Here is a 13117-nt window from a genome sequence, read left to right as displayed (position 1 = left end):
CCGGAGTTCCCGGGTTCGAACCCGACCTCGGCGGCTGCGTTTCGATGGAGGCGAAACGAAGTGGCGTCCGTGTGCTGTGCGATGTCAGCGCACGTTAAAGATCCCCAGGTGGTCGAAATTACTCCGTAGCCCTCCACTACGGCTCCCCTTTCTCTCTTTCCACTTTCACTCCCACCTTCCTCCCTTCCTTTACGGCGCGGTTCAGGTGTCCACAGAGCAAGCGTGACAGTTACTGCGCCTTTCCCTTCCTGTGAACCAACCAACCATCTTATCGCCTTTACCACCTTTGTCACTCACTTGTTCTTCTCTCCACCCCTCCCGCATAAGCACGTTTGGGACGACTTTTGTTAATAGCATGAATATACAACACCTGAATGGAACCAACTACTAGGTTTAATTGCTATAGAACGTTACCTTGCCAAATTTAATGAGCAGCTACTTCCTAACCTTCAACGTTACGAGCACGTACACTTCCTTTCCATTTCAGCATTTTTGTGTGAATATGCGAAAACTTACTCGTTTCCCAGGAAAGCCTGCTCTGCCGATACGGCCGCGAATTGAGACTAACGCAGCCCAATGTGACAACGGAGGTGGTGCTTCACAGCGCTTGCAAATTTGCTTTGACGCGTGGCCGTGACGAACACACGTGTGCTTCGAAGCCCGCTGCCACGCTCTTGAGTGTTCACCTTAAATGTGGACAACGATGTAAGTACTCTATCAATTTATATGTGCTTCGAACCAACTCTTTTTGATTAACTTTGTAAAGGGTTAGTCTGAATTTATACTTTTTTGCCACATCTTTGACTGTTATACGTGATTTTTTCCTTTACGATGACCTCCCTCCCCTTTATAAATCGATATCGTAAAACATCCTTAATATTAAAGGTTGAATAAATGATTATAATGAACTCGTTTGCCTTTAAGGAAGTAACAGAACTTGCAAAAAGTTTGCAAAGCCAAACTCTTGACTGCAGCGCCAAGAATAAATGATCAGCAATAGATACACTTTGCGAGTCACTCACGCGACATACCTGAGTTTGTCGGCTTACTTTTTATGGCCTAGCTTTTCTTTACACGAGACGCTTTTGCGACTCAGCTTCTTGCCTAATTTTCCTCAACGAAACCAAACATCTCCGTGCTCATACTTCAAGACTGCAGCCTAGTCAACAGGAACTAAGCTATCGAACACTGATGCTTTCTGCACTGTTTAAAGTACTTCAGACAGGCAAATTCAAGCACACAGTGAGAGCCATCGCTTTGACCGATGCACCACATCTAACATCGCTGCGGCAGCTGCGACTGGGCACACAGACGCGCCGCGTTTACCCAGAGCTCCGGCAATGACGTATGTACTGGTATCGCTTACCTGCAAGAGCGTGCGACGATGTACAGGCGCCCGGGAGAGTCATCTGTCAGTGACTTCCCTCTATTCGCTGCGTTGACTCAGCCGGTCACCCCGAGAAGTGGAACCCGACGTCGATGTTCGCGTCCTTGAGAAGCCTGCGCGACAGAAACGAGGTTATAGCCTGAATGTTTCTTCTACTCTTTTTAATATTTTTTTCCCTGTGGGCTCTGTGCAACCAACAACAGGCGAAGGTACGCAGAAAGGCGGGCATACTCCTCCTCCCGATTGTTTCCGTATTAATCGCACCCAAACAGCGTCCAGAGCTCTTAGATGATCTTGTTTCGTTGCGCATAGAGAACGACGTATTAAGAGCATTCTGAGCTTCGCTCCGAAGTAATCTAACAACCGAAGACGTTTGTCATTAGCAAGTAATTGATTAGCCCAGTTTGGTGCGGTAGCTAATACGTACGCTGTTCAATGTAAGCTTCTATCGCTTGCAGAAATGTACGCCTAAATGCTAATGTTCTCAGAACGATCAAAGTCCGTACACTAATGGCAGTCAAGAAGGCCGGGGTGCGTTCGATCAAAACCTTGAACGACCCAATGCGACGAGGCTAGTAGTAGTGTTCGAAAGTGGGCTCCTTGCATATCAGAACACCTGACAAGGATAAAGCGCGAGCGCATTAGTTGACGCGATTATGGTTGGGTTATGGAAACGAAGCTCGATCATCGTTTACGTCCCAGTTCTGGCTACAGCTGTCAGCTACATAGACCCACATTGCTTCGAAGCTTTGAATCGCGGGTAGCTCCGGTCGTTAACAATGAAATAAAATTTCAGTTTCTGCAGCAGTTCTCATGTGGTGGAAAAGCAGATTGGATCTGTACACTTTATTACCATACCAGTTAGTCAAGAAAAGTTTGTTATTCATTTCTAGGTCGATAAAAACTGGTGGGAGCACCGTGCGTGCGCTAGTGACATCAGCTGCTTGGCTAACTGCAGTGAGGATTTTTTGTTGGTATTTTGCATGTGGTTTTTACTTTTCAAATTAGTCACAAGAAAAAAGAACGTACGTGATGCAGTTATCTACGTTGGCAAGACATTTTTATCGGATTATCCTTGTTAGCGAGAAGTGTGAGGCGACGACTGCCCGTTATTAAAACGTCGTGTTGCAACGTAACGTCTGCGCTTCCAGGAATAAATTGTAGTGGTAAATCACCGCTTTTACCTCTTGATTGCCACTGTTGGCTGCCTGCTGCTAGAAGAAGACTGGTTTGCTTTGGTTTATAGGGCTTACCGTCCCAAAGCGACTAAGGCTACGAGGGACGGCACGTGAGGTTCTTTAACGTCAACTGACGCCGCACAGTAGACGGACCTTTCGCCTCGGGCTCAGCAGTCCTGCTCTCCAGTCATTATGCCAACGTGACGAATAAATAAACCTAATTTATTGCAGATGCAGATTTCATCAGAATGGAGCCTGTACTACATAGAAATGCTGTCGTGATTTGCATTAAGCCGTCAGGAAAAGTAAACAAATTTATTTTATTGCGTTTCTCGGCCCTCACAAAGAACAGTAGATGATCGAGCGATGTACAAGAGACATGTTGCCAAGGTCGGCCGAGAAGACAGCACCCTTTCCACACGGCGAAATTAGGTCACTGCGCGGGAGTTCGTAATACCTGTTGTGCCAGTAAGCCCAAAACTACAATTAGCCCTACGTGTACCAACACTTCAGCCAACTTACACGGAATCCCCTGCTTCAGTTCACCTCGTCATTTCAAGCATCCAGAAAAAAACACAGCAAAAAAAAAAAAAGAATGAGCCGTGGTTTAGCTTGAACAAGCTAAACCGGAGGCGCATTATATAGCATTTGTTCAGATACGCTTTACATAGTTTAGTTTCCGCTTGCCACGTATTGTCATGATCAGGTAAGCATTTAGTGGATACGTTAGGCATTCATTAAGATAAACGACGTCCTTGGAGTAACGACGGCATCGGAAGAAAACCATGAAAGTTTTGCATTAACACGTTAAAAAACCGGCTGTAAGCGCTCTGTGGCAGATGTTTGCCAATGTTCAGTGCATCAATATATAGCTTTACACGTCACTGGTGGAACGCATGAATATTTACGTCAAATTTTCCATAAAATTTTTATGTACACGATTCTCAATGGAATATTGAGACCGTGCCACCACAAAACGGCTTTGCTGGCCTGTTCCAGTGTACCGGTGATTCATTTTCTCCTCTGGGCTGGGCAAACCGTATCGAAACGCTTGAAAAGAATGTCTGTACATCCTGCTGTGGAAGCGTTCTTAAGTTTGCATCATGAGGGTTCCGCCTATGTAGGCATGGATGGTGGAAAAAAAAATCTTTCTTCATGGAGTGTCAGCAACATATCATGTAGAATGCTGCAGATTGTTGAGCACGTGATTATGCAGCGTTGGGATGCGGTTTTCTCTGTGAAGTGTCACAACGAACACTGAACAAAAATTTCCCTTTAGACATCTATAGAATTAGGATTGTATCATTTGACAGTGATGATGATGTTCTGCATGATGTGCTGATATTATTCGGTCTGCTTAGCCTGTGGAAAAGCCAAATGGCTCTTCATCATGCTGACCTTCATGCCAGAGCTTTCCAAGGGTATTTTGGGTATTTATCTCCGGTAAATAGTAGTTGTTTTGAAAAATCAGTCATATGTACCTCAATTCATTAGTATATTGGCGAAAATGATCAGCATGAACATTTTGCCATGAGATGAACATCCTGTAAACCGGCTCGCTTTGGCGGTTTGGCCACTCTGCATTAGTTAGAGAAATAAAAGCGCTAAGAGACAAAAAAAAATACGACCTAGTGCACTGGTCTAACATTGCGGCCATCGAAGTTGATGTGTTTGCATCGGCCTGGATTTGAAATCAGTGGCGACGAGAAATTCCTCGGTCTCTTACAAGCACTAGAATTTGCAAATTCAAGGGTCTCGTTCCAAGAGCTCTAATATAGACTTTAATTACTTCCTGCTTATAAACGCAAAACCTAGCTACGATACCGCAGTTATATCATGGGATCGCGAAAGACTCAATACGATCAGGCTCTGCACTTTCGCAGGCCTCGTTCAGGAATATTCCCGGAAGGTGTTTACACTGATGGAAGCCACGTGCCGCTATGCGGTCCCCGGATAGGATCGAGAAAGAGCCGAATGCACATGCGCGTAGATTTCCGTCCTCTCCAGCTGGCGTTTTGATGTCCCCACCCTCTCTCGCACGCGACTTATTATTCACTTGTAATGCCACGGAGACAAGGAAAGCGATAAGTCGCGCCTCCTTGCCTCTGGAGACAAGCAGGAATTGTTTGTTTACTAGAGAGCATGCCATAATGGTTTAATTTTCGCTCAGCATGCTCTCTTTTGTACGTTTAAAAACAGACTGCGTTACATTATCGCGAGGCTACAGCGCATCTGACCGTGTCACACATCCTTGTTAAGTCGCTTTGGATCGTCCTTCCTAAGAAAACGTAACGTTCATTGAGAGTAACGCATTGAAATTGGTGTCCTTCACAGCCTGAGTGGATTTCAAGCTTTAAAATCTGAAAACAATACCAAACCAAACTATTTGAGTGGCTAAATCTTCCACTGAACAAGATAAGCGGAAGCGTTACAGTTGTGGTGTTTCCAACAGGTTGCGAACGGGGCTATAGTTGGATAGTAACTTGATAGTAACTTGATAGTTGGATAGAAACCACTGCCATCATCCCGGACACAGACAGATGCAGACAAGGGCAAGCGCTCCCCGTTCTTTGTGTCTTTTTTTTTTTTGCTTGTTCAATGTAGCTCTCGCAGAAATGCGGTATTGCACCTGACAGTGTTACATTAGCAGGGGTGCCGGAAGGAGTGATGGGTGGTGGCGGAAGTGCGCCGTTCATGGACGAATACGACAGCGCAATCTCCTCGAGGGGCACCCAGATGATGTTATCTCTTTAAGACCAGATGAACCAAGCATACAGCATGGTATTTATCCTGCATCACGCCATGGGCGATTTCTGGGGCACAAAAACACTCAAAATTATTTTAAGAGCTTCGCTCGATTCAGAATAGTTGAATAGAAAGTCAAGAAGCTCACTCAGTGTACAAAGATTGCTTCTTAGCTCGCTGCTTGAAAGTCTTCTTAAAGTGAATGTTTCCAAATTTTATCATAAGAAGCACCGAACCTGAATCTTCATTAGTCTAAGTCAATAATGGAATCATCAACGGCCAGCTCAGGCGATTCCTTTGTCAGTATCAGTTATCGGTCTATACTCGTCTTCAATATTTAAAGTGCAGAGGCAAACTTTGGTTACACTTAAGGTCCGCCACAACGCCTTCACAGCTATGTGATGACAGCGTGCACTGCTCCCGTCCACTGCTCTTCTTCCAAATCCTCGTTCGCTGACTATCCGACCTATGGATACCAAACCTAACGTTAACCAAGCCTATGAACCAAGCCTGCGTGGTCATGGAGCAGCCTGTTTGACTCGGAATTAAAGGGTACTCGGCTTGAGTCTGAATTCACAGAAAAAGCCCAAGTTGGCAGCTGCTCTCCAACTCAACCACTTGATTTGGTCTTGTGACGTCACACAACCCGCCAACCAATCAACGCCTGGCCGTGCCACTTGCCAACTATCATGTGCCTGACGCATGTTCGGGATATTTTTTCATTCATAGCGCCTCCAAATGCCTGTGTAGGATCTTCAGCAACATGAGGACTTTAACGCTGCCACGTTAATAATTTTAAATTAACAAAACTCGCTGAACTGAAGGCTACAATCGTTTCCATGGCACCAGCGACGACACTGCTCTTAACAGGCAAACGTTTGTGTGCTGAAGCGGATCGACATATAAGCAGTGTGCCCAGAGCTCGCTCTCAAATTTGCTGTTTTTTTCTGCATACCATCCGACAGTGCAGGTGACGACTTCGTACGCACGACTTCAGCATCTGTCAGCAGCATCTTATCGGCTACCTGCAGCGACTAGAAAAACCTCATCAGGGAGATTATCGGCAAATACAGCACACAATGCTTCGATGCAAAAGGGCGAAATCACTAGTTATAGCAAATGAGAGAGTAGGAATCCCGTTAGCTCTTAAAAGCATGTAGAATGTTTGACGCTATTTATACGGTTCGCACACCAGCCAAGTACTCAAGAAGAAGAAGAGGGGGGGGGGGGGGGGGGAGGGGTGCTGTAGGGACATGTATACATGTGCACTGCTATGTACATGAGAACCGAGGTGTGGGGTTAGTTTAACTGAATTTCGGAGGAGGCGAGGAGTAACCGGCCCCCTCAGTCCCCCCTTGTTGGCACTTGGTGCAAACGACATATTAATGCGAAATCATTTTTTGCTTCACGTGTGGCGTGGATACCAATTTTGGATAGGCCGTCTCCACACGAACTGCTATAAAAGAAAAAACATTGCCGCCACTGGGTTGCGAACCCGCGCCAGAACGAACAGATCAGGTGCCCAGCGCCGGCACGAGAGCTCTATAATATCGTTCCTTTTTTTCTTCTTTATTGCCTATCTTTAACGCAATACACGCAACACAAAATAACATTTACAATGATCCCCTCGCATGTGGGGATTTTTTGATCAAGCAGTCGCAGCTCGTTTCATCATATCACCGCAGCATAATGCACCTCTTATAACGCTACGACAGACCTTCGCGCTGTGGAGTAAAGCTCATTGTCTTCATCAAGTTTCAACTGCAACACACTCTTGCGCTGTGTAGTGAAGATCGTAATCTTCATCACGTTCCACCTGCGCCACTCCTTCATTTAACTTAGGTAAATAGTCCATACCCACATGCCATCTGGCCGAGTGCGGCCGAAGTCCGCTATCGTCGTGTCGGGTAAATCCACCATGCGACGTGACAGAATTTCGCAATGCTTTCGTAATATTGCGCCTAAGACTTAAGTGCATCACTGGAATATTTTTTATTACACGCTAACAAGAACCTGACAGTGACTAAATGTAAGTGACTGTTCGCAATCCCTTTCAATATTTCGTTTGCAATAAGTCTGGTGACGTGTCCATTACATCTGCAGATCATACAGGACTGGTCACACCGGTATGAAATTTATACGGGACAATACAGGACCGATTAAAACCCGCTTGGCGCGATACGGGATTTTTCACTAGGATAGACCACAACCGCCTTAACATGTGTAATTCTCTACTAGAAAAAGACACCGAGCAATCTTCTGAGCTATGCTGCCAATCAACTACTACTCGCAGCTGCCGCTCCAGAAATGCGCAGCTTAAAAGATGACGAATATACGCGCAACAGTGACCCATTACGCTCGCTTAAAATATTCTAGTAAAACTAGCTCAGGGAGTCGTTGGCTAGTCGTGGTGCCGAACAGCACAAACTCATTTTGGCTAATGAACCGTGCATCGCAAAGCCCAACACCAGTAGTCAGAATCGCCTGATGAAATACAAACTGCAAGTGAAGACCACTGGTGATAGCGTGAAACCTGTTCGCTGCTGGGCCGCCACCCGTCTTTCCCTTGGTCATCTCCGCGCAATGCTGCGACAAGTGTAACGCACCCTACGCGTAAAAGACCGCGAGAATCAGCGGTTTCCAATCGTGATTTGGGAACCGGAACCTATTTTAATGTTATTTTCCGAGCAAACGCAATTGTTCTCATGTCTGTCATTCCCTTTTCATCCGCCACCACAAAATTCCGCCACTCGCTCTTCTTGGTCACGCATGTTCGGTTCTATGATGAGTAAATGTTCTAAGCCTGATGAATGTGCTGCTCTCTAGGAAATTGAAAATTGTTTTGATGAAATACACGACAGTTTACTTATTCGTTCTGACCCAATAGCGTTAAAGACCCAGATCTGCGCACATGTGGCATCGACGTTGACAGCGACGGTGTTAGCTGGAAGTAGAGATGACCGGGTTGAGCGGATTCAAGATGATCTGACAGTGTCGGAAGGAGCTACCAACCTGGATAGGTCATTTGATATAGGAGGGTGGAGTCATAATGATTGGATCTCTACCTATAAGCACTCTGCTCCTAGGCCACGCAGTCACGTTTGTACGGGTTGGTTAATACGGGGTTTTATATCAATGTGGCATGGTTCTTAATAAAGTGTGGTAGTTTACGACGATACGTTAATGAGGATGTGTGAGATATAGGCGCCAATAAGGGGCTAGTGATTATGCGAGTAACTATGTCCATGTACGCGAACGAGGATCCGGAATGAGAGCCCTTGAAAGCTTTCGGGCAGGGTTATCGTTGGTGCCGACTTTGTGCCAAATTGATTGCTTTATGACCAAGTATGGCGATGAAAATTTCAGGTTGACGCCTGGCTACAATCCAGCTACTTCGAACGTTGTTTTGTTACTAGGAACTAGGAACGTTTACTAGGAACGTTTCAGTAACGGGACACAAAATATCAAGCAAATAAAAACTATTTTAAACCTTTGTTGTCGTGGTAGATGAAGCGGCCGCATAGTTCCCGCCAGCGGGGATGATGTGCATCAGTGGAATCGACCCTGCACCATTTGGAGAACACCATATATCTAAAGTGTTTGCCCCGTGAGGATCATGACAGCGCAAAGTGGTTGCGAAGGGTGGCAGCCGCCCAACCTTTTGTCGTGCCGTATAAATAGGCGCTGAGCTCTTAGTTCGGGCCCTGATGAGGAGGAGGTTTCCTATCACGGTACAGCCCTCACTTGCCGTATCGCGGGTATGCCAAGCATTCATTACTACCTTTTGTTCAGTTATGTTTATGAAGAGCGATGTACACGTAAGCAACATGTCTGCCGACAGCGCTGCACTGGATCAAGGATGCTACAGTTCGTGGCACACAGCAGCATTATAAAAATCACGCCCATTGCGATGAATGCCGTTTTCCCCACCTGCGCAACGCGCATTGAAAATTTTGTCATTGCCAGGTTCTTTCAGTTTGTTTCTTGAGTGCGTGTTCTGTTGTGCGAACGTGATAAAAGCAAAGTGTGCACTAAAATGAAGCTGGATTTCTTGATGCCATTTTTATCACTGGAATACTTTCTACTGTTCACAAAATCACAGGATTAATGCTATACGTTCTAGCTCAGTTGTTGGTTAGATTGTGCGACAGTTAGTCTCGTACCTATTCTAGTTAAGCTGCGGGCAGGCGCACTGAACAGTTAAAGATTTATTGCTTTTGCTTACAATGCATCCGTGGCTTGAAGACAGAGCAAAACGCCCAAGCTTTGATGCCCTTTATTGTGGTCTATTTAGGCACAAATATGGCGATGAGATAAGCTTTTACAATTACTTTTGGCTACGTTTGGCTACTTTGAGCTTGAGTTATGGCTTCTGTAGTACCTGCCCAGTGGCAAACTTGCTGCTACGTCATACACTTAAAGGCTGGATTTAAGTAAGCTTCATTGTTTCTTTCTTCGTCCATTACTTACTGTTCCACAATCAACTTCAGAACGTCTTTCATCCCGGTCATAATGCCATTTATGTAGAATCGAGCAAACATACTTCCTGAATTTATGATCCCAGGCAGCGTTCGTGTAACCGCTGACACTGACACACCAGCATTCACTGAGATTATTGATGCCTATATACATAAACATATAATGCGAAACGTGAATTCCTTCAATCAGACACTTCAGTAATTGAATTACTTTGATGAAGTTCCTTCAATTTCATTAGTTTTTTTCAGTAATTGTAATGTAATGAATTATTTTTCTGGTCTAGTAATTTAATAATGTAACGAATTTCTTTGCAGCAGTAATTTCGTAGCAGACGTAATTAATTCCTTTCGAAATTACTTTTCAGCCCTAATGCTCTTTTTATAGACAATAGGCATTATGCTGTACGCGGAGAAAGCAGTGCGGCAAGCCTCCAGTATAACCGATCGGCAAAGGAAGAGAACTGAGTAGAACTGTGCTTCTGAGACCTCAATCCTGCGGTGTCCTGTGTCGCCGGGTTATAAAAATTCTGCAAGCAGCAAGATGTAAGGGCTCGAGCGGCTGCCGGAAGGTCAGGTGGTGCAAGACGGTCGTAGGTCAAAAATATTTGGCAGCGCGCAGTGACACTCGGTGTTGCGTCAGCTAGGGCGCAGTGGTGCCTGGTTATACTCGCAGCCATGGGGCGAGGGGTGGGGGTAAAAGGCGAGGTGGGGAGAGGCAGGCGGAAATCGCTATGGCGTGTACGTATACTGGGCAATAGGTACTGTGGTCGATTCCGGGGCCCACGAAAGTAAAGCTACCGTCTTTAGGACTTCAAATGGTGGAGACAGCTCAGGGCGGGCACGTTGTTAGGTTCGCCGCTAATTTCTGTAATGAAAGTAGCGAGTATTCAACCATGGTTCCGTTTCTGTTGCTTTGTTTCCGTTTTCTTATTTCTGTAATAAGTCGTGCGGGAGGAAAACAGGAGGGAATAGTTTCTAAGGACGGGAATTGACGGGAAGACTAAAGAATGTGCTCGTCACGTCTCGGGCGAAGTTGTTGCTTTGTTTACTAGACTTACTTAGCTTTTTAGGAATGAAAACCAGAAAGTAATTGAAAAGTCATTGCATTACACTGCAGAAGTACATGTCATGGTAGCTATGTATTCATACCAACTCGCCCAGACATCTGCAGAAGTAATTGTCATGTAATGTGATTACCTTGTGGGAGCATTGATTGGTAATGTAATTTAATTTTATTTTTGCAATTTTCAGCAAAGTAATGGTATTATAATATAAGTACATTTCAAAAGTAATTTTTTCATATATGCCTTCAACTGTCAATTTTTCAGATTTTTGTCAAATGAATTATCTGAAGAAATTTGCGTGGATACTTTACTCATATTTCCCACGCAGTCAAGATCAGCTGGAATTTTCCGGTTGTTGGAGCATTATTTGATCTTAATATTGAGCGAAGGTTAGAAATCTTTACTTGTTGATTTCAACAGCCGCCGGCACGCAGCCTTATCACTGTGATTTCAGCGCACGGAACGATCTTGACCTCTTTGTTTATGCTCGGTGTCGCGAAAAGGGCATTGATCATTTTCCTTCTAGCGCAAGATATGCCGAGATTAGCCTGGAAATGTTGCAGGCAAGTACAAGTCTCCGTGTTGTTCCAGACTTTTCCAGTGTCCTTTCTGGGCAATCTGGATGTTTCCGCACCGAATTTAAATTGATCACTGTCGAATGCAGCGGCCATTCTTACACCGGCGACCAACGAGCACGCTTGCTACTATCAAAGCCACCGAGTTGCTTAGTTCGTTTGCGGGCGCAACTCATCCAAATAAAGATTATATTTTAGTTCTATTACGCGTGTCTTCTCTTTTATACTTGCTGTCTTGTCTCTACGACGTGAAAATATCGTCAACGCAAATCAGTAAGTGTTAAAGGTTGTATTGGACATGACGGCGAAGCAAATATAGCGGACATCCTGTGAAACCAACCCCAGTAATAAGATTTTAAACGCTTTGGGAACGGGTTTGCTGGTATTCCATTTCAAAGAGTAGCGCTCAAAAAAAGTTTCGACAACTGACAATTTTCACCGTATACCAGGACGGATATGTGCCAGCCTCCAGTAGCTGTGCTACCGGCAAATATTGATAGTCCGCTTATGACCTTCGGCGTTCGCTCCGCGCCTTGCGGACCGAGCTGTGTCAACAGCTGGCCTATTTTATGCCGCATACATTTTTTATTCAACATCTCAAATATACCTCATGCACCATAGAAAAGAAGTGTCCTTAGCCGGCATTCAAATGCAGGACCTTCCGATTACACGACACTAGGAAACTTCGTCTATGTGAGATAAATTGGATCAAGACATTCTCTATATGCGATAGGCAGGATCATTAGCTTTCGCACGTTGCCTCTCCTCTATGCGATTATTTAGGCTACTTGGTATACTTGTCACAGCTCCGGATGTGAAAGAAAACGTGATGGAGAATGAAGATCACCTGTAGTGTCTCACGTGAAGCGGATTGCACAACCTACCGCACTCAAGGGATGGAGGGCATGAGAAAGCAGAGTGAGAGAGCAGCACCGATAAACGCCTGGAATCTGCTTTCCAGTACGGCGTTCAGCCTTTTGTTGCCATGTCATGGTATTATAGCAATACCTCGTTCTACTGCACGTGTCCGACTCCCTTGTCGGCTTCGATGCTGTAGGCTCGATCACTGGCCACTGTCGGGTCCATATAGAGGTTGAGTTGAGGACATCAATTATAAAGAGCATGAAATGAAGATGATAATTCTTGCTATAAACACAAATTCACATTCTTCACGAACAAAAAATGGCGGTCTAATTCATGCTACGTCTAGAATAACCCACTGCAGGAATGCATGCGTGTTGACCCATATTCTGTTGCCCTAAACAAAGTACACATTTTGAGGAAACGGAGCTTTAATCTTGCCCCACCGGGGCGGCGCAGTGGTTATTGCGCTCGACTACTGTTCCCAAGGGTGCGGGATCGAATCCCGGCCTCGGCGGCCGCTTTCAGTTGAAGAAGAAAAGCAGGGCGTCCGTGTGCTGTGCGATTTCAGTGCACGTTAAAGAAGCCCAGGTGGTCTAAATTTCCGAAGTCCTCCACTACGGCGTCTCTCATAGCCTGAGTTGCTTTGGGACGTTAAACCCCACAAACTAAACCAAGCTTTAATCTCGCGTGTGCTGAGTGCTGTCGCGCAGGACAGCGAGTAAAGGCATGTGGTAACTGAAGCAATACAGATAATTCATGCGTGTTAGATCGACATATCATGGAAAGATGTAATCAATGCAAGATGCGCTTCTGGTAGTGGCTTGAA

The 13117-nt window shown here is 45.3% G+C and overlaps 1 protein-coding gene across 5 annotated transcripts in view; it reads right to left on the bottom strand.

The window, feature by feature from the left end:
- LOC146191876 (DNA damage-regulated autophagy modulator protein 1-like) overlaps nucleotides 1-13117 on the bottom strand; it is a 103520-nt gene that overhangs the window by 61071 nt on the left and 29332 nt on the right. For 4 of the 5 annotated variants that reach the window (XM_084602317.1, XM_084602321.1, XM_084602319.1 and 1 more), the window contains exons 2-3: nucleotides 1367-1500; nucleotides 517-686 (exon numbers count right to left, since the gene is read on the bottom strand). In XM_084602317.1, coding sequence (XP_084458443.1) covers nucleotides 517-686; nucleotides 1367-1409 — 213 coding nt within the window. In that variant the 5' untranslated portion in view covers nucleotides 1410-1500. Of the gene's footprint in view, nucleotides 1-516; nucleotides 687-1366; nucleotides 1501-8800; nucleotides 8817-13117 lie in introns of those variants that run through there. The other variant, XM_084602320.1, reaches the window with a different exon arrangement.

Source organism: Amblyomma maculatum, chromosome 4 (assembly GCF_055883805.1).
Source record: "Amblyomma maculatum isolate TAMU_Amacu chromosome 4, ASM5588380v1, whole genome shotgun sequence".
In the NCBI taxonomy this organism is placed as follows: domain Eukaryota; kingdom Metazoa; phylum Arthropoda; class Arachnida; order Ixodida; family Ixodidae; genus Amblyomma; species Amblyomma maculatum.
This window is presented reverse-complemented; position numbering and strand designations above follow the sequence as displayed.